At 41.1% G+C, this 26,703-nt stretch overlaps 1 protein-coding gene across 1 annotated transcript; it reads right to left on the bottom strand.

Annotated features, from left to right (window-relative positions):
- Positions 1 to 61: 61 nt before the first annotated feature.
- Positions 62 to 26,306, bottom strand: LOC106920880 (ras-GEF domain-containing family member 1C). The gene is made up of 14 exons (XM_014992184.2): positions 25,915 to 26,306; positions 10,388 to 10,609; positions 9,586 to 9,708; positions 9,357 to 9,494; positions 7,051 to 7,272; positions 5,983 to 6,057; positions 4,917 to 5,018; positions 4,484 to 4,586; positions 3,999 to 4,078; positions 3,818 to 3,913; positions 3,627 to 3,722; positions 3,402 to 3,525; positions 2,358 to 2,430; positions 62 to 1,785 (listed from the first exon to the last, which is right to left on the bottom strand). The coding sequence occupies exons 2-14, from the start codon at positions 10,601 to 10,603 to the stop codon at positions 1,761 to 1,763; spliced, it is 1,473 nt and encodes a 490-aa protein (XP_014847670.2). The 5' UTR covers positions 10,604 to 10,609; positions 25,915 to 26,306; the 3' UTR covers positions 62 to 1,760.
- Between the last annotated feature and the right edge of the window lie 397 nt (positions 26,307 to 26,703).

Genomic DNA, 26,703 nt, shown 5'->3' with positions numbered 1-26,703 from the left:
TGTGTGTTTTTTAGCTCGAATAAACTATCTAAATCTTAATCAGACCGCATCACACAGGGAAGAGTAGGCATTTGTTTACTTTTATTAAAGGCTCTTTAGGAACCGGCCACAAATTCTGCACTGATGTCAAAGCCAAAGGTGTCCCTGTACCAAGAAGGACAACTCCTGACCCCTCACATACGGTATTTATGCGACAAATAAAACCTGATGGAGTTGGCAGTCTGATAACACTTATAAAGATTAAAACTGATGGCAGGTACTGCAGGTGATTGTCATTTAATACATGTTCAACAGCACAGGCAAATGATTTATTTAAATTACCATGGATGGCAGGTTTGACATCACACCCTTGTTCTTTCTACAAGCTTATTGGGGCAAAAGGCTACAGGAAAAAAGGTTATTAGAGTTGGGAGGAGCTAAACCAGTTTGTTATAGACATGGCAAAAGGTGCTTTTCAGGGAAAACACTGACATCAATCAATAACAAACTAAATCAAGCCAATAATTACAGTGCACCCACTCCTTTCCTCACAGCAAAATTCCCAAATTCACAATTTCACAAATAATAATAATAATAATAATAATAATAATAATAATAATAATTAAAAACAACACTTCAAGTCAAATAAACTGTCATGATAAGCAGTGACTCATATGGAACAGGTACATTATCCTTCTCTTTAACGCAACAGCGCATTTTCACTGTAAAGTCCTTTTCTTAATTTTTTTTTTAAACACTAATGCCCCCTGTGAAAACACCTGACTTAGCATGCCGTCGGACTTCATGTTCTGCAAAGGAAAAGTCACAACAAAAACTTTACATCTGTCAGCGCAGAGGCCTCCAATAAATATACGAGACAACTGAACATCAGTCAGAGAGAACTTCCTGAGGAGCAGAAAGATGAGGGCCGAACTATCATCTGTACACGGCCTCTACAGCTGACCTATAACTTCTGCAGTTACACTATTACAGTAGGTTTCTGAGGATATTAATGGCACGATAACATTTAAAAAGAGTAAACACTTTAAAAAGGCTCATCCTCCCCGCCCCGTTTGTTCCCTAAAACAAAACGAAACAAAAAAAAATTAACAGGATGAAACATGGTCTCCAGTCACTCCAGTGCAACAGACGCGAACACATGAAACACAGCTTTCCGCAGGCACAGCCACGACGTCTTTTCGTTTCCGCCTCCGCCGGGATTTTTAAGTGTAAAAAAAAGGGCTAGCCAGCGCCCGTTACATCACTCTCTGTTTTGTTACAGTACTTTACAGATAAAAGTTAAATACTTAAACAAGCTTCGAATAAAAGGAGGAAATGGAGAAAGAAAGTGAGAGCAGAGGAAGGTACACGAGACGGCATCAGTAGGAATTACTACAAAGTGGTTTTCCCTGTAATCGTAGTCTCTACAGTAGTAAACTTCTCCACAGAGTAAACACACATAAAGGGAAGGAGGAAGGAGACGCGGCGTCCCTCTCCGACGTACCAGAGCTTATAGCTAGTATCCAAAAGGAGACAGTTTATTCCAGTTTTCGTAGCTTAACATTTAACTTTTTTTCCTTTCTGAACATTTTTTTTTCTTCTCGATGAATCCTGTTCATGTTTGTTCCGCTTTTTTTTCTTCTTTTTTTTGCTCTTGATGCAGTGTCTTTGTATTAAAACACCAAAGTACCAGCTTCAGGTTCCTTCACAGTCCAGTTTAGTGCAAAGAGAACACACACATCTCCTCGTCTGGTGGTGGGAGGGTTAGATCCTACCCCGCCTCATGTCTTTGCCAGAACATTCGACCTGAGGAGACAAAAGAAGATTATGAAACCTTATAAGAAGTGTTCTTTATTGGGGTTTACCATGCTGGTAAATTAAAATTGTATCACTTTAAACCTAAATCTGCTTGGGGTAAGAATAATTAGTCGTCTGCACGTCATTAAGCCTCTGGTGCAATGCTAACTTCCATCTGAGAGAAATTACTCTTTAATTTACCCTCTTTGCTCATTTTTTTCCGGCAAAATTCCTAAAACGTTTTGGCGGTTATTCTAGTTGCCATATACATTAGTAGTCATTTGATTCATGTGTGTTGAACGAGGAACACATCCAAAGATTTCCCAACCCTTCTCGGCTGCAGCTCAGTGAGGAAAGTAGCTGTTCCGCAACGATAAAGTTGTAGGTTTGATTCCAGCCGCCTGTGTTGTCATATGTTCATGTGCTCCTGCGCGAGGCTCTAAACACCAAGTTACCTACAGCTGTGTGAATTGTTTGCGACTCAGGCTGGGTTAGTGTGGATCATAGGTAACAGTGCATTGAGCTGAGTTGTCAGTAGGACAAGAAAAGCAACATGTAGGTTTGTTTAAGCAGCTTCCCACCTGAGTGCTTTCCACCTGTCCTTCTCCACCTGGTTCTCGGGACTTTCACTTTCATATGATGCAAGGTAGAGTCCTGGGGAAGGGCAAGAAGAGAAAGAAATGTATTTAGAGCATTATGCAGCTAAATAAAATAAAAATAAAAACTGTATGCAGCCAAGTAACTCAGTTTGCAAGCTGCAGCCTTAAAGAACATTTTAATGGTCAGAGAGTCAGCGTGTTAATCTTTGCTTTTAGCTCTGAAATACAAATTACACCTTGTTTAATATTTGTTGACGTAAAAAAATATTTGCTTACAATTAAAAAAGTTTAATTGGGAGGAGATCAATTAAACTTTCTGCTTCTTGGATTTTTTTTAGCACAAGATTTTGTTATTTTGTCTATGCTTTAGTTCAAGAAGAAAAACACAATATGCGTTTTTATTCTTTTCTTTGCTCAATAAAAGTGTTTGCAACCATTTAACAGAACAGTAACATTTTATTTGAAGGGGTGTGCATAAGACTGACATGACGCTGTCATAAACATGACATAACACCTGCTATAAACATGAATGAGGCTTCATGACAATAGTTTACAACTGGGTGTCATGAAGTGTCATGCGGTAAATAATGGTAGTTTTAATGCAAAGTTGCACTAAAAGTTGCATTTAAGTCGAATGAAATTGTAAGTTTTGCATTATTTGGTAAATAATTGCATTTTTTAATGCGAAGTTGACAATTTTAATGGTTTTTTTTAATGCATATTTCAGTGAAACTTTGCATTAAAAGTGTCATTATTTACAGAATCGTCATGATGCCTCCTTCATGTTTATGACAGTGTCATATCAGTCTTATGCGCACCCCTTCAAATAAAGCGTTACCAACAGAACAATAGGTCTAGGATGTTACAATAGTAACAAATAAATGTCAGTCAAGAAATGATCCGGGTCTCATAGTTTTATTCGCTGACTCAGGAACATCAAATTTAAAATTTCTCTTTTATTCTCACACTTAAAAGAGAGCGTGAGAAAACAGCGCTGTCCGCTTGCGTAACCGAAATGTTTCTCACCGTCCTCGCTGAAGATGGGAGCGGTGTGGAGGTAGTGCAGGATGGCGCGATCCTCCTCAAACGGGCACTCCACCTGTTTCCACGTCATGAACTCTCCAACTTGTCGAGCCAACTCCACAAATTTCTAAACGGCAAACCAGTCAGACGGAAATATTGAGTCACGTGGAAGAAATTGAATGAAAAAACCCCCCCAAAAAAAACGGTCGGGCGGGGAAAAAAGCTCACCTCGAAGTTGACGTGGCCGTTGGGCAGTCGGTTTGCGCAGCCTTCATTCAGGAAGTAGATGTCTTTAATCAGCAGGCTGAAGAAGGGAATCACAATCTGAGGAGGACGAAGACAGGGACACAGTTTATATTACGATTAATTCATGACCAAAGTAAACTTCCTGAATATCAGCAGTCGTGCTGATGCCTCACCCTTTCTCTGTTGCTGTTGGCAGTCTGAGAGCGATGGGCAGCTCCCCTCAGGGCGGTCCTGTAGTTATAAAAGTTTCCTGTGGGATCCATCTGATGCTGCAAAAGCAAACGGCAACAAAACAGTCAGCTTGAAGGTAGTACCTGCTTATCTCAAGAAGTCTGTGAAAGGATCTGGGTTTACCTCAAGAATAAAAAATTTGGCAGTTTTGGTTTTGCTCCAAGTCTTCTTCAGTCGTGACACAGGAGTCATGTTCATGCCAGCTGCAGAGGAAATTAATTTTATGTTCTAAAAATCGAGGATAGGAAGCAACATAACTGTCCATTTGAATGATTCCCAAAATCCAGTGAGCAAACAAAAGGAAAATAGAAATCTAATACATTTTTGCTGTTACCACCTTTCTAGCATAAATACTTATAAGTACAGGATTATAGTCAAATATGTGATCCACCAATTATAACAAACAGGGATGAATGGTCATGAATTTCACACCTGGGTGAGAATTCATCCTGAAACAAATAGCTGTGTCGTTAGCTTAGCCAATCTCTGCTGCCAAAGTGAGGTTGTGGAAGACAGTTTTGAGGGACAAGCATTTTTTTTGTTGTTGTTTACAGGCCAAGCTAAAACCTTTGCATAGAACTGAATGTACTATAAAACCGGGAACTCACAGATGATCGCCATCAGGGAGTTAAAGTTGCCAATGTTGAAACACTCTCTGGCCACATCGATGAAGAACTCAATCACTGTGGCTCTCTGCTTCTTCTTGGCTGGCTGAAAGAAGTTCACAAAATACATTTATTTTCCTTTAAATGTTCTCAACTTTGCTTGAATTTTGTGACACAAGACATTGTAGTTATGCAAAGTATCCACAAGGGGGCAGTAATGCTCCGTAAGACACCCATTGGTTCGGTGTTCATGTATTCGAGAAAATTTAGAAAAATTGAGCAAATTACAATTTTTAGGATAAACATATGAGTATTCTGACATTATATTCATATAATATAGCTACTTAAATTCATGGAAAAAATGCTCCTCATCAGAACCACATTAAGTGGTATTTTTTTCTAAACTCTAGAGGCGATCGTCATCATTCTCCCTCACCATGCAGATTTCTGTTGCTACCAGGTAACACAGTCTGTTGAACCATCTGACGTAGGCCTCAAGGTTGGAGGTTTTCTTCTTCTGCTCACTGAAAGATGGCTGCTGTTGACACACACACGCACACGCACACACACACACACAAGATGTGAGCCACTACAGTGATTTGCACCAACACTAATTAGCTTCCTATGTACACGCTGACCCCCTCTGAGAGTGTAAATGGCAAAGACTGCGAGCGGCGAGTACACACGACAGGACTGGTGGAGAGCGATGGAAAATAACCAGCACAGGATCAGCAAGGGGGAAACAGGAGTTCAAGAGATAAGAAAGGGAAAAGAAATCTCCATGGTTACATCAAAAAGTCCAACATTAGATCGAAGAACAGCTTCATGTTTGTTTGCTGTTTCATACAACATTCACTGAAGGTTGACATACATATATAAATTTGAGTGTACTGCACTATCAATACAGTCTTTGTGTTGTCTTATTCAGTCGAGGAGTTCATTAAGAGACTCATTTAAGATCAAAATAACCTTCCAGTGTTGATGATGTTACTCATCCTTGGACTAATGGGATTAGATTCAAGAATGTATATTTTGCATTACTGATAATGAAGGTTCAGTTACATATATTCCTCAGTCAAACTCAGAAAAATCATTCGTCCAGTTCAAGATACATTTAACTGTTTTAAATCTGACACCTAAAATTGCCCTTTTTCAATGTCTTGGGGAAAAAAAATCATATTTTTCTAAGTCAGTGTAACATTGTGAGTGTCTAAAATTATGCTTAATCACTAATCAGCAAATAATCTGCTTTTAATCAGTGAATACTCTGGTTTGCACAGACACGTTTTAGCAATCATGGCTTACTTTTATGTGCGGGAATCCAAATTATAGCTCTGCATGTTTTTGTTTTTTTTTCCCCCAAAAAATATAAGAGTAAATCACTTTTTGGAATGACATTCATGGTAAAAGAAATGCACTATATTGTAAAAAAAAAAAAAATGTTTGTCTTTATTCACACACATATATAAACATATTTATAAATACACATCCCAAAAGCTTACCTGTGTTCCATCCAGAGGATCTTTCTGAACAAAGGCTTGGACAAACTCCTCCGGACCAATATGGCTTAAATGCTCCTGCAAAGCAGATAGTCATGTTTTATGGATTTTCATCAGTTTTTCCAATTGTATTTATTTATTACAAAACATAAATAAATAAAAAAAAATCCACCCAAAATGCTTAAATACATTAAAGCCACAACAACACGGGGTGTAAAACTAGGCACAGACACATAGGGCCGCAGCCATCTGATTAATAAGTCTTTCATTTCAGTAATGGAGGCGAATCAATAGAAGGAAGTAATGACTCACTGATGTGACTCACTGCTATCATATTTTCAACGGGTGACACTAGGGACAATATCCACTTCTATTAAAAGATAGTGGCAAACTCGCAGTCATGTGCAACTCGAAATGACTCACAACAGGCCCATCCCGCCTCGAGATCAAATTCAGATCTGATAAGGAACCCGACCATCGGTTGTTAGTACCGGCATAACGTTTAAATCCTAAGACATCATAAAATCCAGAACGTGTGAGCTGTGCACGCCTACTTGTCTGTCTCTGCCTCTCTTCTTTGTGTGTGCGTGTGTGTGTGTGTGTGTGTGTGTGTGTGTCAGAGTGTGAAGCTGTCAGGTCATATATATCTGCAGTGGTTTTATCCCCTTTGTTCGCAGCCCCGGGCATTTTGCTGACTTCTGGGGTGATGTCACCGCACAGACAAGGGTGCAGGCTTACTCAGGCATGCTGAAAAAAAAAATAAAAAATCCACTGCGGAAGTGCAGCCAAACGTGTTAATGGACGCTGCAGTTTTTATTTCTATGATATATTGTTGTATATATTTTATTACACGTGGTTCCTATAAACCTTGTTTTTTCTTTTTTTTCGCCATGCCTCCTAGTCCCTTTCCTTTTAAACGATTCTTGTCCAAAGCCCAGGACCCCAAAACGGGCTAATGCTTCATCACCCTTAGAGCCCTCACGCTCCCGAGCATCCACTCTCCTCGTTACCGTCTCCTCCCCTGACCTCTGTCTGACCCCTCCGTACCGCTTGGCCTCCCTCAGGACTCACCAGCTCCACGTGGGTGAGCTGCTGGGCCAGCGTGTAGGGGTCGTTGCAGATGGAGAGCATGTCCTTCTGGATGGGTGGGGGCTTGGTCTTGAAAGCCACGAGCTTGTCGGAGATGGAGGAGGCGTTGTGGGAGACTTTGACGATGCTCTCTTCCCCCTGGCTCATCAGGGCCAGCCTCTGGCTCAGCTTCTGCAGCATCTGGTTCAGGGTTTTCCAGTACGCCTGGAGAGGAGAGGATCAGGGAGGGCAGGCAGACGGGCAGATGAGTGAGGAAGCTATCAATAACGTCTGATGAATAATTTATTAATGGTGTTGTAGGACAGTGATAGGCGTGAATCAAAATGACTAGAGGGCCACGTAGTGAGGACTCTGAAACAGCGTGGCGTGTTCAAATAAAAATCACAGCTCTTAAACGTTTTCTCACTTCGAAACCAAAAACTCAGTTTATTCGGTCAACAGATTTTCCACCTGATGTTTTCATGGATCTGATAAATGCTCTCTGTGCCGAGCTTGTCGTGAAAGTCTCGTGTTTACGTCTCTGCCGCTTCAAAATGAAGCACAACTCTGTGTTGATCTCTCGCATAACATCCGTAGAAGTTTGGGATTTTATTGTAACAAAATGTGAGATAGTTACAGTAGCATAAATACCGTTGCAAGACATCGTAGTTTCGAGGAATTAAGATATAAAAGCACACGCTAATTTAGCAAAGAAATAAAATACACAGAAAACATGAAATAAACCGGAGGAGAAGCTCAAGAACGACAAAGCTAAAATGTTACTCGTTGTTTCAGTGTTTCAGTGATCTGCTGGGCGTGTTGTGTTCAAGAACGCCTGAATCTCGGAGCCCCTCCTTGCAGATGGCTCCACGCAGAGGCCATTAGGTCAGTCTGTCTCACAAATGACCCAGAGCCACAGCTCCCACATGCATGCACACGCCCATGCTGAGGACAGCCAGCTGCAAATAGCAGCGCATTCATCACCACTTGCCCAGCCTCCCTCCTCCTCCTCCTCCTCCTCCTCTTCCTCTTCCTCCTCTGCTCGGAGTTCATCACTCTCCTCCTTCACCTTTTTTCTTCTCTCTTTCCTCTCTGTGGCTCTGCATCCCATTTCTCCACCCATCTCCCTCCCTCTGTTCTCCCTCACAGCCACTCCTTTAATAGCCTTCCTTCCTCCCTCAGCTCCACTCTCCTGCAGTGTAACATTGTACAACAGCTGGGCTCCTCAGCTGACACTGGCTCTCTGACTTTTTCTGTCAGGGAGGATAAGAAATCTTCCTCTTCATTAATTCTACTACATCTGTTTGTACGACAACTCTTCCTCACTCCAAATTTGTTGAATATGGATGATGAAGCCAAAGGTTCCCTCTAAATTGTGACATTTTTTGACATGCAGGGAAGCAAAAAAAAAAAAGTCCCAGTGTGTCAGTGACGGTTCCCTGAGGACATCTACCCTCAGGGTGAAGTCTTCTGGAGAGCGTGATTCAATATTCAACTTTTCGACTTGTTTTTTTCAGGCTCCAAACGCTAAACACTGACTCTGTCAGTCTCCGATGTGCCAAACTCAACTGCGGATCAGTCCCCTTGCTCACCGAAAACAGAAATTCAATTAAACTGTGACTGCAGGAGTTTTTGGTCTGGGTGTAAGATGAATGAGGATTATAAGAAAAAAAAAAACAGACATAATGGCATCAAGTCTTTTTTTTTTGTTTGTCTGTCCTCGATACATAGAGCCTTGCAGTATTCAGAGCCAATGAACGTTTTCACATTTGGTCTCATTTGCTCCAAGGTTCAGAGTATTTTACAAGGATTTTATGTGATAGACCAACACAGTGTAGAGTATAATTATGCAGAAAATTAATTCATGATATTCACAGATTTCAAGAAGTGTTGTGTGAATTTGCATCCAGCTCCCCCCCCCCCCAATACTGCTAAATAAAATCCCATAATAAGGAAAAATCCATCGATCCGTCCATCAGGTGCCCATCTCCAGGGGACAAGATGGACAGACCGCCAGTCCGTCAAGGGGCAACACAATCGTGCACACACTCATATTTAAGAGCAATTTAGAGAGACCAATCACTGCAACAGTCATATTTTTGGACTGGGAGGAAGCCAGAATACCCAGAGAGAACCCATGCATGCACAAGGAGGAGAGCATGCAAACAGCATCCAAAAAGACCCCAGGGTCAGATACAAACCCAGGACCTTCTTGCTGAAAGAAAACAGTATTCCCCCATGCAGCCATAAGTAAAAATGACCATTTTAAATTGCTACAACATCTCCGTGGAAAGATAACGTTAGCGTACCTCATCACATGGAGCTATCCTGTGGATGATGTCTTTGAGGTGACCGACCATCTTCTCGTCCCTGAAGTCTGATGGGAACGTTTCCGTCCATTCTGTCAGCAGCTGCAGGATCTTGGGGCCAAACTTGCGTACCTTAGCCTAGAAAGAAAAACGACTGCTCTTAAGATTCCCTGCTCTTCAGGGTCGTGCACAAACAGGAGTGTGTAAAAACGTGTGGCGCGGCGCTGACCGTATCGAGCGGGCTCTGGTCCAGCTGCTGCTGCTTGATACACAGCTCACACACCCTGGAGAGCAGCTCCGAGGGAGGAATGAACAGACGGGCGCTCAGCAAGAAGGTAAACACATAGGCTTTCTGTGAAAAGAGACAGGAAGACATTAAGCGAGACGCTCCCACAACAGCATCTATAAAAGCAGCCCTGCTGGCTGTAATTAAACTAAGCAGGGACTCGGGGCTAATAATCAAATTAGCACGCCTGTCACTGAGACTGTAAACCGAAACAACTCTCTCAGGCCGCACTTCAGTCTTTCAGTGTTTCGGGGAGATTTTTATCTGAAAGCTGATCACAGAGAGGGTTTTAATCAAGTTGGCACGGAGACGCACGGATGCAGGGTCGTCAACGAACTGAGAAAAAAGACAAAAAAGTTTCCTGTCATCGGGGGGGGGGGGGTTTGTGAACTCTGCCAAACAAAGTTAAAAGATATATTAGGAATTTAGAGCACAGAGCTTTGTGTTGCTGAATCACTGATTCAGGACAACATTTTCACATTTTAGCACATTAAAACCATAAACTTCAATGAATTGAGTCTGGAGTAATGCTGGGCCATGGCAACAACCTAAAAAAGTTCAAACAGAGTTCATTTCTCAATGCAGTATTATGTAATCATTTTTTGGCCTCTCCGTGTTTCTCACTTTTCCTAAACCTTAGTCATCTCACTCTCTCAGTATTTAGCCTTTCAACTATTTAACGCTCTTCTGGGGATTAGCAAGACGTCATTTAATTCAATAAGACAATTCTTGTAATTCGGTTTACCTCGGGGTAATAGTCCGCAGTGGGCACCAGGTTCTGGATCAGCGTCTCCAGGGAAGCAGAGGTGATAGGAGGCCCGTCAGCCAGACAGGCTGCTGGCCCCGGGCCCTCCCGAGGGGCCCCGTCCTCTTCCTCCTCCCCAGGCTCAGCGCAGGCCAGGTGGGGGCTGAAACCACTGGAAGTGGTGAACATGGTGCCTGAGCACACAGTCTGGGGCATTCCTGACTGCAACACAAACACAGAAAACACACTGTGAGTGAAGCAGAATGAGGAAGAGGAATAAAGGAAACACGTTTCATGTAAATGCAGGCCCGTCTCCACATGTACCTTCCTAGTAATAACAACAAATGCTAACTAAAACATTGTGCTGTTAGATTTGTGGACATTCCCACTATCTACAGTAAATCTGGTGTCCGAAAAAGGGAAGTGAGTCGGACTGAAGATAAACTCCGATTCACGGAATAGTGAAGAATAAATGATGAGCCACTCAGCTCAGCATCCTGATTAGATCTCCTCTGCTTTTTTGTAGCCCTGTGAGATTTTATTCATAGGAGCAAACAGCTGCCAAAATTGCTAGAATAATTTTTGTTCACCTGAATAAAATACTGACAGCTGTGTTGCACTGAATTCCCATAACTATTTGCACAATGTTATTCCGTGGTGTTTGTCGAAGACGGCTGGCTACTTCTTTCTGTACTAAGGTGGAGAAAGAAGAAGCACGGATTTGACAGAATCCTTGTTAAAAAGGCTAAAGAATTCAATTAAAATTTCACAAAACACAGCATAACATACTTTGCTGTTAATAAAGCACAACAGTAACTAACACTGCTATGTACTTCTTCTGTCAGAAATAATATTAATTTAATTTTTCTAATTATATTTTTTGTTTAAAAAATTTTAAAAAATGTATTTAGAAACAGGTTTTGAAGCTTAATATAACAGAAAAAAGAGCAACACTTGAATTAAAAAGACAAAGATGATTTTAAAAAAGCATCAAAAAATAAGAAATAAATTAAAGAAATGCAGCAGCACAATAAATCAATTTGCGGTGGTCATAACAACAACAATAGGAGTAATAGCACCACTCTAAAGAAGTAGTTGGATGTAATATTTGGTAAACTTTTTTTTAATGACATGTATTCAATCTCTGCATGTAAACATCAAATTTAGCTCAGTGCATAAGACGTTCTCTGCCCTTAATGCCCTAAACTTGATAGAGTAAAATGGCTGAAATGCTTAAACTGGTCAAATAATCCACTGATTGCTCATATATAAAATAAATGCATCAAAACTAAGAACTCTGTTTTCTTTCTACAACCACATCAACCAAGATTGTGCACTTTGATGCACTTTTTTGAGTAGATAAATTACAGTTAAAGGATGGGACATAAGCTTTGATGGCTTTATGGGGATCTTACTGGACTGAAAACTGAAACCTCTTTTAAAGGAGCTGCAACACATGCATCAGTCAGAAGCCGGGTCGATGCGTCACTAATTAATAAGAAGATTTATTTGAACTTTATTTATGTTTGCATGCACATAAAATGTTCATAAATCATGTCTGATGATGAGGTTAAGTCATCATTCTACTTTCCTCCTCTCTACTTGATCTGCTCGGGTCTGTGTCGGCCTTTATTTTTACTGATAAAACTTGAGCATTTTCCTATGCAGTGTTAATATCCACAGCAGATATTCTCAAACCCCAAACCCCCAAAGAGACAGGGGAGAATGAAAATGGGTCACCGAGTCGCTGTGGAGACCGCTTTACCCTGCGAGCACTTACACGGCCCCAACGCTGCCCTGTACTTCTTTGTCTTCACGAAATCAAAAAGCTTTGCTCAGTGCACACAAGCTGCCAAACCAGAGAGCACATTTATCCTCAGAGTGGAGTGTTTATCACTTTCATCTCACAAACAGGAGCAACTTTCTTTACTGCAGAGCTTTGAACAAGAAAGTTTCCAAAGGAAAAAAAAAAAAAGACGTGCAAAAGAATTGGTGTCCCTCATCTATCGTAGGTGAAAACCGATAACGTCCACCTGCATCTTTAGAGTTGGTTTCATTCTCTTAAGTAACCAGAGCGCCTAAAAACAAAACAGTTCTACATCCATGCGACAGCAGACGGCCGGTAAGCCACCAGTGTTGATGGTGCAACCTTTTGGTAATACTGATTTCAAAAGTAATCACGATATCTCCTTCCTTTTGCAGTCAAGACAACAGGCAGGGCCGATTCAAAAGACATGCAGAACTTTCAGCTGCAACTGCACCATTTCTGTCTCTACAAGTGTTTGAAAATCATTTATTATTTTTTATCCATGTTCTGGCTTTGTATTACTTGTACTACTGTTGCAAAAAAAAAACAAAAAAAATCTAGACAAAATAAATTTAAGTTTCTGGCTGCAAATGTTTTTTGCAACGTGGAGCTTTACTAAACTATAACAAACCAAAACGTACATTAAAATTTTGAAAAAAATGTTAAACAATTTTGTTATATTCCGGGTTTGCTACTTTGATTTTACGCTCCTGTCCTTTGACCCCATGCGCTGTGGGCTCCAGGGGTGAGAGGTCAAACACAGTCCCATGCTGAAAGGAAAAAAAAAAAGCTCATGTCTCAAATTCAGCTCTCTGTTGAGCCCTCCATCCTTTTAGCACTTATTCATGCACTTTTGCACACCTAGACACAAATACACACAGACAGGCAGACAAAGGGCTGGGGGATGGGAAGCCAGTCTTCATGTACGCCGTTATTGTGGTCTTCCTTTCCACTTATAGCTACTGTTGACATTATACCTATATGTCTCATAACGTCTGCGGTCACAGAGGGCAGACACCCCGTCTGTCTGCTCCATTTTCTGGCAAAGAAAAATACAGAACTACACCAGAAAACTTCCCCGGCAACCCGAACGAACTAAATCAGTTTAGTCAAGGCATTATTTTATTACTGCAGTGGGAAAATCCCAGTGATGTAGGTTTAATCTGTCCATTTGCGAAGAGTCAGTAGAAACCCCCCCAAAGCAGCTCTTAAATTTGCTTATTAGAGCTGCAGAGAAGCTGCTCTCCCCTCATAACAGTTCCACCCTTTTTTTTCTCAACTAAATTTTCCCAAACTGCCAAGCCTGGGTGTCCTTGCAGCAACCCTCCCCTGGTTTGGATTACAACATGCATCTGTAGCAAAACATCACCATCAAAAATCCCCAGGCATGATCAAATCCAGCCTTCCTCTTTGACAACAGCAGCATAAAAGGAATAATTTATGGGAACTAAAAGAACCTTCCTCATGAGGACTGACGGCAGAAACCTCTGCTCGCCTCTGATTGTCTCTGTGATAGTCATTTGAGGTATTTCGCGCAAATGTCCACACCGCTTTGCGTCTCATTGTTTCGACGCGTGTTCTTTGAGCTTGATTCTACGCGAGCACGCTGTCAATCATTTCCTCTCTTTCTTGCAATAATCTGCAGCCGATTTTGTATTCCTCAGCTTTCCACACGTTCCCCAGCAGTTTTCAGGCTCTGATTTACGATTTCATCACAGCTCTGCCAGCCAGCCTGCAGGATGTGAGCATAACTCAGCTCATCGCCGAGCGTGTAAATAAACCAGTCATCAGTTTGTGACCTTGTCTGTCTGCTTCGTTAGGACTGAGCCCTAATGATTTCATGGTTCACACAGCAGAGAACAGGATAAACATATATGTACTGCTTAAGTTTTAAACAGGGAGGCCTGAAACACCTTGATTCTTGTCTCATTCATTCATTCAGGTGCAGATTTGCTGCCGTGATTGTGATGTTTTACCTGGAACATGTCGGAATTTTGAATTTTACAATCGCTGATGATTCCAGATTGAGTAAAGATAAGCCGAATCCATAACCGTGCTTAGAAGATGTCTTTTGCATCTTAGATAAACATTTCCATGCCACTGCAGTTCTCATTTTTATCAGTAGGTTTTGCATATAAAACATTCAACAAGTGGTGGCAGAGGAAGAAGGTGGAGGAAGTTTGTTCCTCAAATTACAACTCTGACTTCACAGTTTCACCTGCAGTGTTGGCGTGGGACTTTTTTTTCTTCAATGTTTTGAACATAAATATTTCTTTTAAGACTATTTCGAACAGTCCATGTGCTTTCAAATGAATTCCTCCCGGACGCTACCATGCCGTTTTTCCTGTTTGACGAACGGTACTCGCGCCACGACTGGAAAGTTACAAAAATGACCAGTGTTTGTGCTGTTGTATCATTTATATGACATGACAAAGATGGTGAAAAAAAAAATTCCTCGTACAACTAAGCTGCTGAAACACTTTGATGCATTTTAAAGGTTTTTCCTTTAAAAAAAATCTTGACGTGTTTACAATGCGTTTCTTGTTGCGTGCCTCGTAGTTTGTCACACTGAAAAATTCCTGTTACATCTAAGCGACTGCAAAATGAGCCAAATTCATCATTTCCTCACCACCGTGACTGACATTTGGTATGAGGTGTTTTGTTTTCTCGCCCAGCGTGACATCATACATTATAACAACACATCACCACCTTGCGTGTTCAAAAGAAACCATGTAAAAGTCTCGCAAAAAATATTTAGACACACTTTTAAATCCCCACTTTTTTCTGCTTGTACTGCTGTGACCCTAACGGTTATAATGACTGAGCTGTGAAGGGCTTGAGATGTCTAAATATTTTTTTTCTTCCTTGGGGAAGTATTTGCAAATTGTTTCTTTGGATCTGAGTCATCCCATCTTGCAGAATACATAATGGAGAAAATAAAAATGCATATGTAAAAACTCAGCAGGGACCAAGTGTTAGAGAAGTGAAGATGAAGCTTTTTCCTGGCTGATAAAGGTTCTTGAGGGTCTGAACCAGAATCAGAATCAGACCGATTCTAATTTTCTTTCTAAAAACTGATATACATTCAAGGAAAAAAAAACAAAACATAATCTGATAATGATAAGTAATTTTGAATGCAACAGAAAAGGAAAAGAAATTAAAAGATTATTCCGATATTTATGTTTATGCAACAAAGAATAATTCACTAACCAATATCTGATATCTACTAAACTCAGGAAAGTGTATTAAACTATGTGCTCTTGGTTGATGCTTTTATAGTTGAAAAGTGCATTTAATTAAAAAGGAAAAGGAAATTCAGCTTTTTGAGGACCTGCTTAATCAGAGACTGATTAAGCACAAATTGTTTGATTCTAATTTCTGGCTCACTGATTGCTAAAACTACCTTCTTTATTTATTTATTTTTTTCTCCATGCACTTAAACCCGATCACTGCCAAAACAAATCTCCCAGTAAAGTTACGGTTTTGCCCCAGAGTAATTTACAACTTCCCCATGGCCGACTCTCGGCTCAGTGCTCGGAGTGACATCCACGGTACTCCCACCACTTCTCTTGCATTGTCAAGAACCCATCCAAACACAAAGCTGCACTTTGTATCTAACTTGTTTCCATACCGCTCTGTGCTCTGAGCTCCCACTGTGGCCGTCACATTGCATCAACAATGCATGAAAAAACGCTGAGAAACAAAAGGTCTAAGAACAGGTGAGCAATCGCTGAGAGTGCTCCAATTCCCTCATGGCATCTCCAGCTGCCAGCCAATGGATAGCATCTCTGCGTTTAGTCTAGACAGCTGAGTAAGTGTCATTGTTCAAGCTGTTATCACTGCCATCGGAGGGGGAGAGATCCACCCGCTTTGTTCTGTCAGCACCCTTGACTTTGGAGATCTGTGTGTGTGTGTGTGTGTGTGTGTGTGTGGCATGTCTTGACGAAACAATGGCATTCCTGCTTGAGCTGTCAAGCAGCGCCCTGACTGAGTTAATCTCTGCATTGTAGTAGCTTCAAATTTAGTCTCTGTAAAACCTGCCTCACTTTATAAATAGCATGGCTACAAATGACACCGTAGGCGTAGATGTCGGGAAGCGAGACTTGATGACGAACTGGCTCTTTTATTGAGGCGTTAATGGTTGAGAACAATCAGCATTAGCTCTTCGTGCCAGAAACCCTCTGACCTTTTCCATTAGAGGGTCAAAGGTCGAAGAAGGGCAGATGGAGTACAGTAGCGGCTCAGTGGCTCTCTAAAGCCTCAGGAGATTTGTTTTTACGGTAGAGCCACCTCCACACATAATGAGGACGGCAGCATGCGTGGTAAAAATCACTTGAGGTATGTTCTAATTAATAAGTAATTAAGTAATTACGTAAATTTAAAACAAAAACAACAAAAGAAAGCACACTTAATGCACTTAATGCATACTGTTATTGCTTTCTTCAGGTGTAAAAGTCTAAGATTTTTTTTTCATTTCCTTAAGAGTTTGGATTACGTCTTATTCCTGATCAGGTGATAAGAGCATACAAATTTCCAGACGAATTGCATTCATCAGTTGGATGGAATGAAAAATCTCCGATTGATTCACAACATCAGCCGATGGGATTACCGGTATCCAGGTGGACCAAAGTTTTCAATCGATCTTAAACATCTTAACATCTTCTGGTGGTGGACAGGACTGGTACCAGTTCTGGAGTGACTGGAAATTTCACTGGTAAATACAGAGCACAGACCAACGCAGTGCAGCTCAAGCTGAAAGTTAAACATAAGCCATCACTAATTACTCCAGCTAATAATTACCTAACATTGCAGCAACGAACCAGGTCAAATTACAGTGGGATTCTGTGAATTTCCCCACATTTATCTGCAGTTTATATTAATCGGTGGAAATTACATGTGATGTTATTCAAAAACACCTTCATTTCTTCACATTTAGATCAAAATGTAAAAAAAACCCCTTCAAATCAAAGTGTAAGAGCAATTTAATAAAACAATTCAGCGCCATTCATCACCTTTTTAAAGTAACGCTACTTTAAAGCTCTAGCTGCAGACCTTCTGATTGAGTGGACTAATTATCCCTCTATTATAAATCTGATATATTTGTGCAATACTGTAAAAAGAAAAGCTGCAAAAGGTGTCAATCTGTTTATATTTAAACTACCAATGTATTTAGTCTTAATTCTGTTTTTGCTCATCAGAATCAAATTGAACTGAGATAAGGTTATTCTAGCTGCAGCTTTTGCAGCACAAGTCATAAGTGTTGCTTAACCCTGTTAAATAAAGCCATCTAAGTCATGTTATTCATTGGAAATACCATTACATTGCAGTATTACTCAAGGTTACCATGCCCCAACTATTGCATACCAGTCCATTACTTATGTCTTAAGAAATTGATCTCTTTATGTAACTACACATCTATATGCATTCACTTTTCAACTTTATCTTGCTGTTTGACTTCTATGTATTTGAAATAAAGTGTTTCACAGAAAAGCACGACTGATGCAACACGGCCCTTTGAAGAGCAGCACATCATCTGAGGAGAGCGAATATCCGGCATTGGGTTTTGCAGCAACGTTGTTTTGTTTTTGTCGCTGTTTCCTGGTTTCGGCGGCAGTCACGGCTGAAGCGAGGTGAAAAAAAAACATTACTCAAACAAGAATGTGGTGAAAGCTGCTACCTCTAACTCGCTCGAGACAAGAAGGCACACCTCTGGGTGCAGCGCAGATACTGCAGTCTAGGCTCTCCACTGTTACACGTGTGCCTTGTCAGACTCAATAAAGCCGTCTCTCCCACTGCAGACGGCGTACAACTCCCCCCCACACCCGGCTCCCTCCACTGCCATCTGATTTACAACACTTCCTTTCTAATTTAGGATCCACATGTTTCACCCACTTTAACACGTCACAACTTCTCCAGTTTAGCTATTTTGGAAGCGTGCGCCACAAAAACAGATCCTTGCGTATTTTTGGGGCCTGACACTATTTTGTGTACCACAGGGAAATGCAACTTTGGCCTAAATTTTCCTCTCAGTTCTTTGAAAGCTGAAGCGTAAAAAAAAAAGAAAAGAGAGAGCGGGAGAAAGAGAGAAACACATGGCGGTGTCAATTAAGGTAAAGGTAAAGGAAAATCCCTCTTTGTCATCCTTCTTCCTCTATTCCTCCTCCTCCTCCTTCTGAATCTTCCTCTTCACACCCTACTTTCTAACGTGTTCAGTACAGATGGCCCTGCAGGAGTCTGCTCCCCCTAGCAGGAGCCACTGGCATGAGAAACTTTCTGGCTGTCCAACAGTCTCCACGGGAGGCCAAATGTGTTCTGGCGTCCGGACTGAATGTCGTGGCATCCGAGTTGAGCCAACCTGGCTGCTAAACCACGCAGTGACACTACAGAGCGACCGCAAAATACCACGCATGTGTCTGCTCTGCGCACTACCAACCCAGTACACTGCTGTTGGGTAATTGACAACAAATGAGCTCTTTGTGTTTTGGAAAAAAAAAAAAACACACACACATGCACGCACAGTTGCGCCCACCCAGCAGCTACATACAGGACTGAATTACACGCGAAGTATTTCACTCATTCCTCTGATTCTCCATGAGGTCCACGCCTGACAGAAGCAACAATCACAATCAATCAGCACACACACACATCCCCCTCATCCCTCCTTACTGGAGTTCCCCTGTAATTCCCCTTTCCTAACCGAACAAAGACACGCTCATGATTTGGCACCTGTTTCACACACACGACAGCTCCGTCAGTGAAATCCTCCCTGGATAATTCCGCCCATGGAGACGATCTTTGCACGTGTGTGTTCGTCCTCATTCCTTTCATGGCCAGCTGTGTGCATCCAAGTGCTTGTGTTGGTGTATGGGCTCACTGAAGGGCAGGCAAAGTGCATCTTAGTCCATGTTGTGTCATCTATTACCTGTTTTCTTTCTTCATGTGGTGCCCTAATGGCTCCATGATTTATTTAAAAAAAAAAAAAAAAAAAGTGTCTGAAACACAATTAAGTGCAAATGTGACAAATGTAAGAAAGTATAAAATCACAGAGCCTCGCAAAAACTTTCATACTTTAACATTTTATCATCTTACAACCACAAAATTCAATTTCTTTTGCTGGATTTTATGTTTAAGTGAAAGGCAGATATAAGTATCACAGCTGACAAAATAAATTCTGCATGACTTTCAGATTTTGGTAAAAAAAAAAAGTTAAAGTGTAGAGTGGATCTTTATTCATCCTCCTTTCACTCTGATACTCCCAGCTAAATTCATTTAGAAAAAAAAAATGTTTCCAGAAGCCTTTTAATTGCACATGAGCATTTTTTTAAATCTCAGTATAAATCCAGCTGTTCTGTGAAGGACTCAGTTTTTCTAGAGCATCATGAAGATCAAGGAGCAAACTAAACGGGTCATGTGTAAAGGGGTGAAGAGGTTTAAAGTATTGGTCGGTTAAAAAACAAATTTGCCGTCTTAGAAGGAACCGTTCATCCAAAAATGTAAACATAGTATAGCCAACGTGCAACCCTACAAGTAACTGTCCACCTTAAGTGAGAGACATGCAGTGAACCATAGCTCAGGTGGGAGAAATATTAATTGGGAACTCAGCAAATCTGGTCTCAATGAGTGAATGGCAAGAAGAAATCCGGTGTTGAAAGAAAGCCAGACGAAACACTGCCTACCAAAAGCAGGAGGATAAAGCAAAACGTGCAAATGTGTGTGCAAAACTATGAGTAGTAAAAATCTGATCATCGCCCTGAACACGTCATCTCCACTTGAGTTTGTGGCTGTAATGGGACAAAATGTGGAACATTTAAAGAGGTTTGCATATTTTTTACAATGCACACCCAAAACAGCAACTGAAAGATGATCAAATTTAGAAAAAAATACCACTATATCCTGCTTTTAGTTTTATGACAGTTTTTTTTTGTAATTTAGCAGTATTAACCCCTGAACCAGCTTCTGAAACCCTTTCACAGGTGGGGTGGAGGGGGGACACTTATTTAAATTCATCTTCTCAGTTTGTTAGAGATGAAAATGGTGCATTTAAATGAACTAAAGGTCTCCAACACAATAGGTTTAGTCAGTTCATCATGTTGCTTACAGATAATTACAGCTGAGCACAGATTTGCGCACTGGTGGCAACAGCATAATAATTGCTTTTAGTGATTTTAGAAGCCACGTGTTATTCATATTTAAATTTGCAGGCAAATGTAACTAACCTGTATTTGTGATTTTGCCTTGCTCTTTACAAGACAACATAAGTCAGCTGTCCGTCCAAATGGAGTCATCAGGATCTCATTCCTGTTCCTTGACTCAAACCTGCACAGCGAACCGCCACGAGCTAATGAGCGAGACTGAAACAGATGCACATCTAATAACCACACGGTAATTTCATCGCGGCTGTCTCCTTCCCTGTTAAGCTACATCTATCAGCTGATTACAGGCAGCGCGGCCAAGGGCTATGCACTGTGTCGATGCTGATGTATGGCGTAGAAGCATGCTCATTAGTGGCACGGCCTGCTTCCTTCTCCATGCAGGCTCCATGTGTGTTGACACGATTATGCAAACAGTGGCCAGGGTTCACAAAAACATAACTACTTCCAGGTTGGTATGTGGACAACACAATATGCCATAATAATCCCTTTTTTTTTTTTTTTTTACTGTGAAACAGATTAGCGGTGAGGCAAATCAGAAAACCACTGTGCACTTCAGATCATGTTGATCCAGGGTGCGGTTCCAAAGTTCAGGACAGACTTTGGAGCTCCTGAGCAATTAGTGTAGACCTGCAGCAGGATTTGTCTTACTCATGGAAGCTGCTGTCAAAAATGAGGCTGGACACATGGATGGGTGGGACAACAGCTGCGTGAACAAGGCCTAAGTTACAGCAAAAATGTCAGCTGCCAACACTCCCTTACGAACAATGTAATGTAGCAAGATGATAAACGGCACTTACAACAAAATACTTGAAGATTTCCAAATAGGTTTGCCATATGAGCACAAACCTGTCAGTGTTTACAGGTTTACTTCTAGAAACCTGGTTGTGAGGTCAGTTCTTACTCGCCCTTTATGCGTTGCTAAGCAATGCATATGGCTTTGAAGTTGAGTTTTGATCATCTCTGGCAAAGATTTCATCACATTATATCTCAGTCAAGTGGGATCATTTTTAAAACACATGCACAACCGACAACAAATGGCCAACAAATAACGCAACAAGGTCAGAGTAACACTCGTATTTCACTTTTGAATTAAATTAAGCCTGAATTCAGCCTAGAGATAAAGAACCTATCTAAATCATTTTTTAATACAAAGCTATTTTTATTAAAAGATTAAAAAAAAGAGTCAAAGTATTTCAAAATTACTGCCATATCTCACTGCACAATTTATCGTCAGGCTGACATTTACAATACAAAGAGAAATGTAAAATAAAATAAAAAAATTATATATATATATATATATATATATATATATATATATATATATATATATATATATATATATTTGCTATCTTTACAGCTATTATAAACTGATAAAACAGATGGGGGAGTGCTGATCGGGTTTTGATTTGGAATATTTAGCATTAAATGGTGGAACACCTGAGCTAATAAAAATGCTACAAATCTATAGGTAATTTAATTCCTATGAGCTTCTACTGATTGAAATAACCTAAATGCTTACTGCAGTGGTTTACTGAGCACAACAGGGACCTAGTAAGCTTCAATTGCTTTGGTGACCCCTCTAAATCCACAGGGATTGACCGCCAATAGCTGCACATAAGACAGCATACACGGAGGTGAGTGCAGCTCTGGAGAGCACAGGCTGTTTCCATGGAGTCAAAGCTCCTATTGGGAGGTAATTAGATGCCTGTTGTGTCTCTACTGTGACGCCCCCTCCTCTCTCTTTGTGTTTCCCCAGAATCCCTTGTTTGCCCTCCGTCTTTCTCTCTCCTTCTCTTTGCGTCTCTCGTGACAGAACGATTCCAGACGCGAAGTCCATCTGCCGCGACCCGTCGGCGAGATCAGTCGTCCCTGTGTCAGAGGCAAAGCTGTCATGGAGCCAAAGCCCATTTGAAGGCCTGTCAGAGGCACAAGCCATCACAGTGTTGGGTCTCTTACTCTGTCAACCTTTGTACAAGTTCACCAGCGTTGTGGTGAGAGAGCGAAAAAGAAAAAAAAAAAATACACGAGGAAAAGATAAATGATGCAAAATCACAGGTTTTTCCAAAGGTTTGAACTGCGACAAGTTATTTTTTAGCACTTCCATGTTAAAGATAACCAGCCTCATAAAATAATTAATTTATGACACAACACTAAACATTAATGGCTGTTGTGATTGTTGAATATATTTACATTAAGGTCGAAAGCAAAATAGTTGCTGCTTTGGTAAAGTCACCCCATTTCCCTAAACTTGCATCACAAAACACACTGGGACGTCCTTTGGTTTGAGCATCAAAATATCAGAGGTCTTGCCAAATGTTACTGGGATGGTGATAAAATTAGAGATCAGCTAGCAGAGAAGACCTAAAAACACACTTTTGGTGCACAAGCCGCTCCGGAGGGGAAAGGACTCACTCAGTGTCAGGTATTTTTAGTATCAATAAGGTGTTTAAAAATACATTTAGAGGAAGCACAAAAACACTGCTAGATGGCTTTTTACAGTCACAGACATCTCTGTTCATCTATTTCCAGCTGTGAGAGAATACGATTTTCAGAAGACAACAGGAAGGCTGGATGTTATCCAACAAAGTTGCTCTGTTTTATGCTTTCCAGCTCTCAGCCTCTTTCTGTCATCAAACATACTGGATTTAGGAACTTCGGCGTTAAGGTACGGAGCTTCACTCTATAAAATACCCATAGACACTACTGTTTTAGTAATGCTAGCTCACTAATCACTAGTATAAGATGTTAAAGCCGATTTAAGATGTCAATACTGTAAAAAATTTTTATGTTATAAAACTTTAGTAGGGCTATGTCAGGGTTTCCCCCAGAAAACTTGCTAAGCCCGGTGCTCGGGGCACTAGGGCAGTCATCCAGCCGGCCACCATGTTTTTGAGTTAAAAAATGTTTAAAGTTGACAGGAAATTTGAAAATATTACTTGACAGTTATACATTTTCGGAAGACTGGAAAATTAATACTTAAACACCAACTATAAAGTCTTAAAAAAGGCAATAATTAAAAAAACCTAAGACAAATTAACAATGCAAAGCCTGGTGGGAGGACAAATAAAGCCTGGTGGCCCGCCAGGCTTATAATACACTGAGGGAAACCCTGTATGTATTTATAGTGACTGCTCTCTCTCACTTGGTATGACATCATTTCTACTCTTAAGAAACAAATTTAGTAATTACTAAGGCAAGCTGGAAAAAATATATTTTAATGTTGTTATTATATCTTCTTAATACTGTAGCTCTTAAAGACACAGTTAAAAAAAAAATCTAAAATCTGAATTGAAAAACATCATGCTTTCAGAGCAGAACAGTGAGATTTTTTTTTTTTTTTGGAAAACACAAAACTCCTTCCCCATACAGACACAGCTATAAACCCCCTGATGACAATAAAACTGTCATCTCTACCAGACAAACAGCTTCTGGGTTCACCTCCACATTAATCTGCCCTAAAGTGATCTTCAAAGATTGGCCTCACTCTCCAAAAAAACGTCCCTCTTTCACACCCTCACCCACCGGGCCGCTCTCATCCCCTGCAGACCCAACTGCTGCCTGTTGCCTGCTGCGTTCTTGTTACCGCTGACTTCTGACCGACCCCTGCTTCCAGTGGCTCGTACCTGCATGACTCCCTGTCTTCAGCACCGCCGGAGCAAGCTGTCTCTTTTAATTCATGTCTGTTCTTGCTGCTTAGGGAAGCAGGCTTTCATGGTCGGAGCGCAGACAAGGTCAACTGAAGCGGTGAACCCAGAAGAGCCCGAACAAAGAGCTGCTTGATCACTGGAGAGCAGAAGACGACGACGATGCGACAAGAGCGGGGCCTGATTTAATTTTAATCATCCCAAACAAGCATCACATGTAATTCTGTTCAGTGTTATTTATGTACTACCAAAACACTCTAAACGGGCCCTCAAACAGCAAGAAGACATGGTGCAGAGATTTCGGCTGTGGGTGTGTATTGCAAGTTCCAACAGCAGAAGTAACATTAGGAGCAATCTGGATAAAAAAAAAAAAAAAAAAAAAAAAAAAAAAACATGTTTCCACCTGACTCTTCTTTGGACATAGCTGCTTTTATTTTCATTCACTTTGCAGTAAGCTGTGAAAGGCAGATGATAAACGCTCTATAAGCTGCTGCTGCATCACCGGGTGATGAAAAGGCTGAGATCCTCCAGTAGAGCATGCAGAGGAGGAATGCACACGACTCCTAGAACAGAGACGCGTGCAGCACCCGCTTAGTGCATCATGTCCCCTTGTTAGCAAGTGTGTCCTTTGTAGGACACACTTTGCAGTGTGTCCAGTAAATAAACACAGAGTCGAAACTTCACTCTCATGTGAACCAAGCAACCGTGCATCTCTTGTTTCAGAAGGAGACGATGCATTCAACAGCGATGCTCAACTGGTGGTCCCTGGGTCACACTGAGGCACAGCTCACTCCATCTGCCCAGGAAGAGTTAAATTATTAACACCTCCCGCAATCTGAAACCTGAGTCGCACCCCACCTAAGACAGGGTCAATGACAGCAACGCCTCGGTCAATCAGAGTGAGTGCAAGTGAAGCAGCTTAACCCAGATGCTGCCATACGCGAGCATAAGAAACATGCAGCTCAGCAAAAAGGTCTTGTTTATCAGATCAGTATCATACAATAAGCCACAGATCAGAAGCTTCAGACCAAAGCTTTACTATATTGGCAGATCTCTGCTCTATCGGATCTTAAAGTTTTGGTACAGTTGTTTTGCAACTTAAGTGCAGAGAGAGTGTTACTTAGTGAAACATTTGCTTTAAGTTTGTGTCTCATGTAGTAAGATAAAAAAAACACTATTTCTATTACCAATACTGCTTTCTGTTTTGGTAAGGCAAGCAATTAACCTGTGCTATTTTGCTAATTATATTTAGCATTTCCTCAGTTTTTTTTTTTTTTTTTTTTAGTTTTTTTTTTACCTTAATGATGAATTCTGAAGACTGGTGGGGTTGACATTAATGCCAATAAGATAAAAAATAACAATATTGTTACTACGTGTATTTTTACTCATAATAATTTGGCAGCAGGGCGCACAAACAGCCCCATACCGTCTCCATACATTTTAATTTACAAATAAGAATAAATAAAGAGAGAATTATGCTTTGTACAATGTGAACCCAGACCTGAATCCCCAGCAGAATAACGTGACATCTGTTGAACTTGTGTATTTCGGCTATGTTGTTTTTGTGGTCAGTCATGCTGTTTGTTCTTATATAAATGTATTAGAGGTAGAAGACACGATGACTCGCTGGATCCTCTCCTTTACACAGGAGTGCACGCCGCTGACTCACGGTTCACCGTGTTTTGTTTTGTTTTTCCACGGTAGTAAAGTGATGCAAGGCGCGCCACATTATTTACAGCTGAATGACTGATGAGCTCATGCATAGTGTGTCTAGTAAAGTTTCGGTCGCGAAAACACGGCGATTCATCCACAATGTTACCACCTCATAAACACATGCACTAATACACAACACAGGCTGTGGGCGTGAGCGCAATCTTAATATGCTAATATGGTTAGTTGTTGGCGCTCTCCCAGTATACTCACCACAGTACTAAACTGGGATCCCCATCCCCGATCCGACTTGTATCCAAAGTAAAAATCAGTAGATCTGCCGTGACAGATATCCCCAAATGAATCGGTGATCGATGAGTTTATTCAGCTGGCATGAGTGGGAGAAGTAGAGTCCAGAAACACCGCCGCCGGCTTGATAAAAGTGCAGCAAATGAGAGCTGGTAAGAGGTCCTGGTTCTGGACGGATTTGATCAGCGGACAGGGTCAGATGCTCTGAACCCGGGCACAGCGCGTCCCTGACGGAGAGCTGACCCTCCCGTTCTGCGCCACCGAGACACGGAGGACTGTAAGGTGCACCCGTACGTCCTCTAAGCCAAGTGGGGAAAGCACAGCGGAGGAGAGGGAGGACTACTCACACAGGCGTCAAGCTGCTGAAATTATACTGCTTCCTCTTTAGATTTTCAAAATAAAATACCAAAATTCCTATAAGAGCAGACGACTTTGTTGAGAAATAATGTAGCCTGCGGCTTTTATCGAGTAAGTGTCAGAAGGACCAGTTCATGAGCTGGGTGACTGAGGAGTTTTCTTTCTTTTTTTTCTGTGGCTATCCTCGAAGATGAAGAAAAGTGAGACAGTAAGGGCGCATTTATTTTTTCGGACATCCTCACTAAAAATGTTTCACAATATTCTGGTACAGCTGCTACTTGAGCCTGGAAGCGATACATCCTGTCACTATAACGCCATACAGTCCCTCTGAAAAGTATTCACCCCCTTTTAAATGTTTTAAAAATAATAATATTATAATTGCACTGTTATTATTTT

Source organism: Poecilia mexicana, unplaced genomic scaffold, assembly GCF_051168715.1.
Source record: "Poecilia mexicana isolate PSO_F unplaced genomic scaffold, ASM5116871v1 scaffold_10, whole genome shotgun sequence".
Classification (NCBI taxonomy): domain Eukaryota; kingdom Metazoa; phylum Chordata; class Actinopteri; order Cyprinodontiformes; family Poeciliidae; genus Poecilia; species Poecilia mexicana.
The sequence above is the reverse complement of the archived record's forward strand: the minus strand, read 5'-3'. Positions and strand labels throughout refer to the sequence as shown.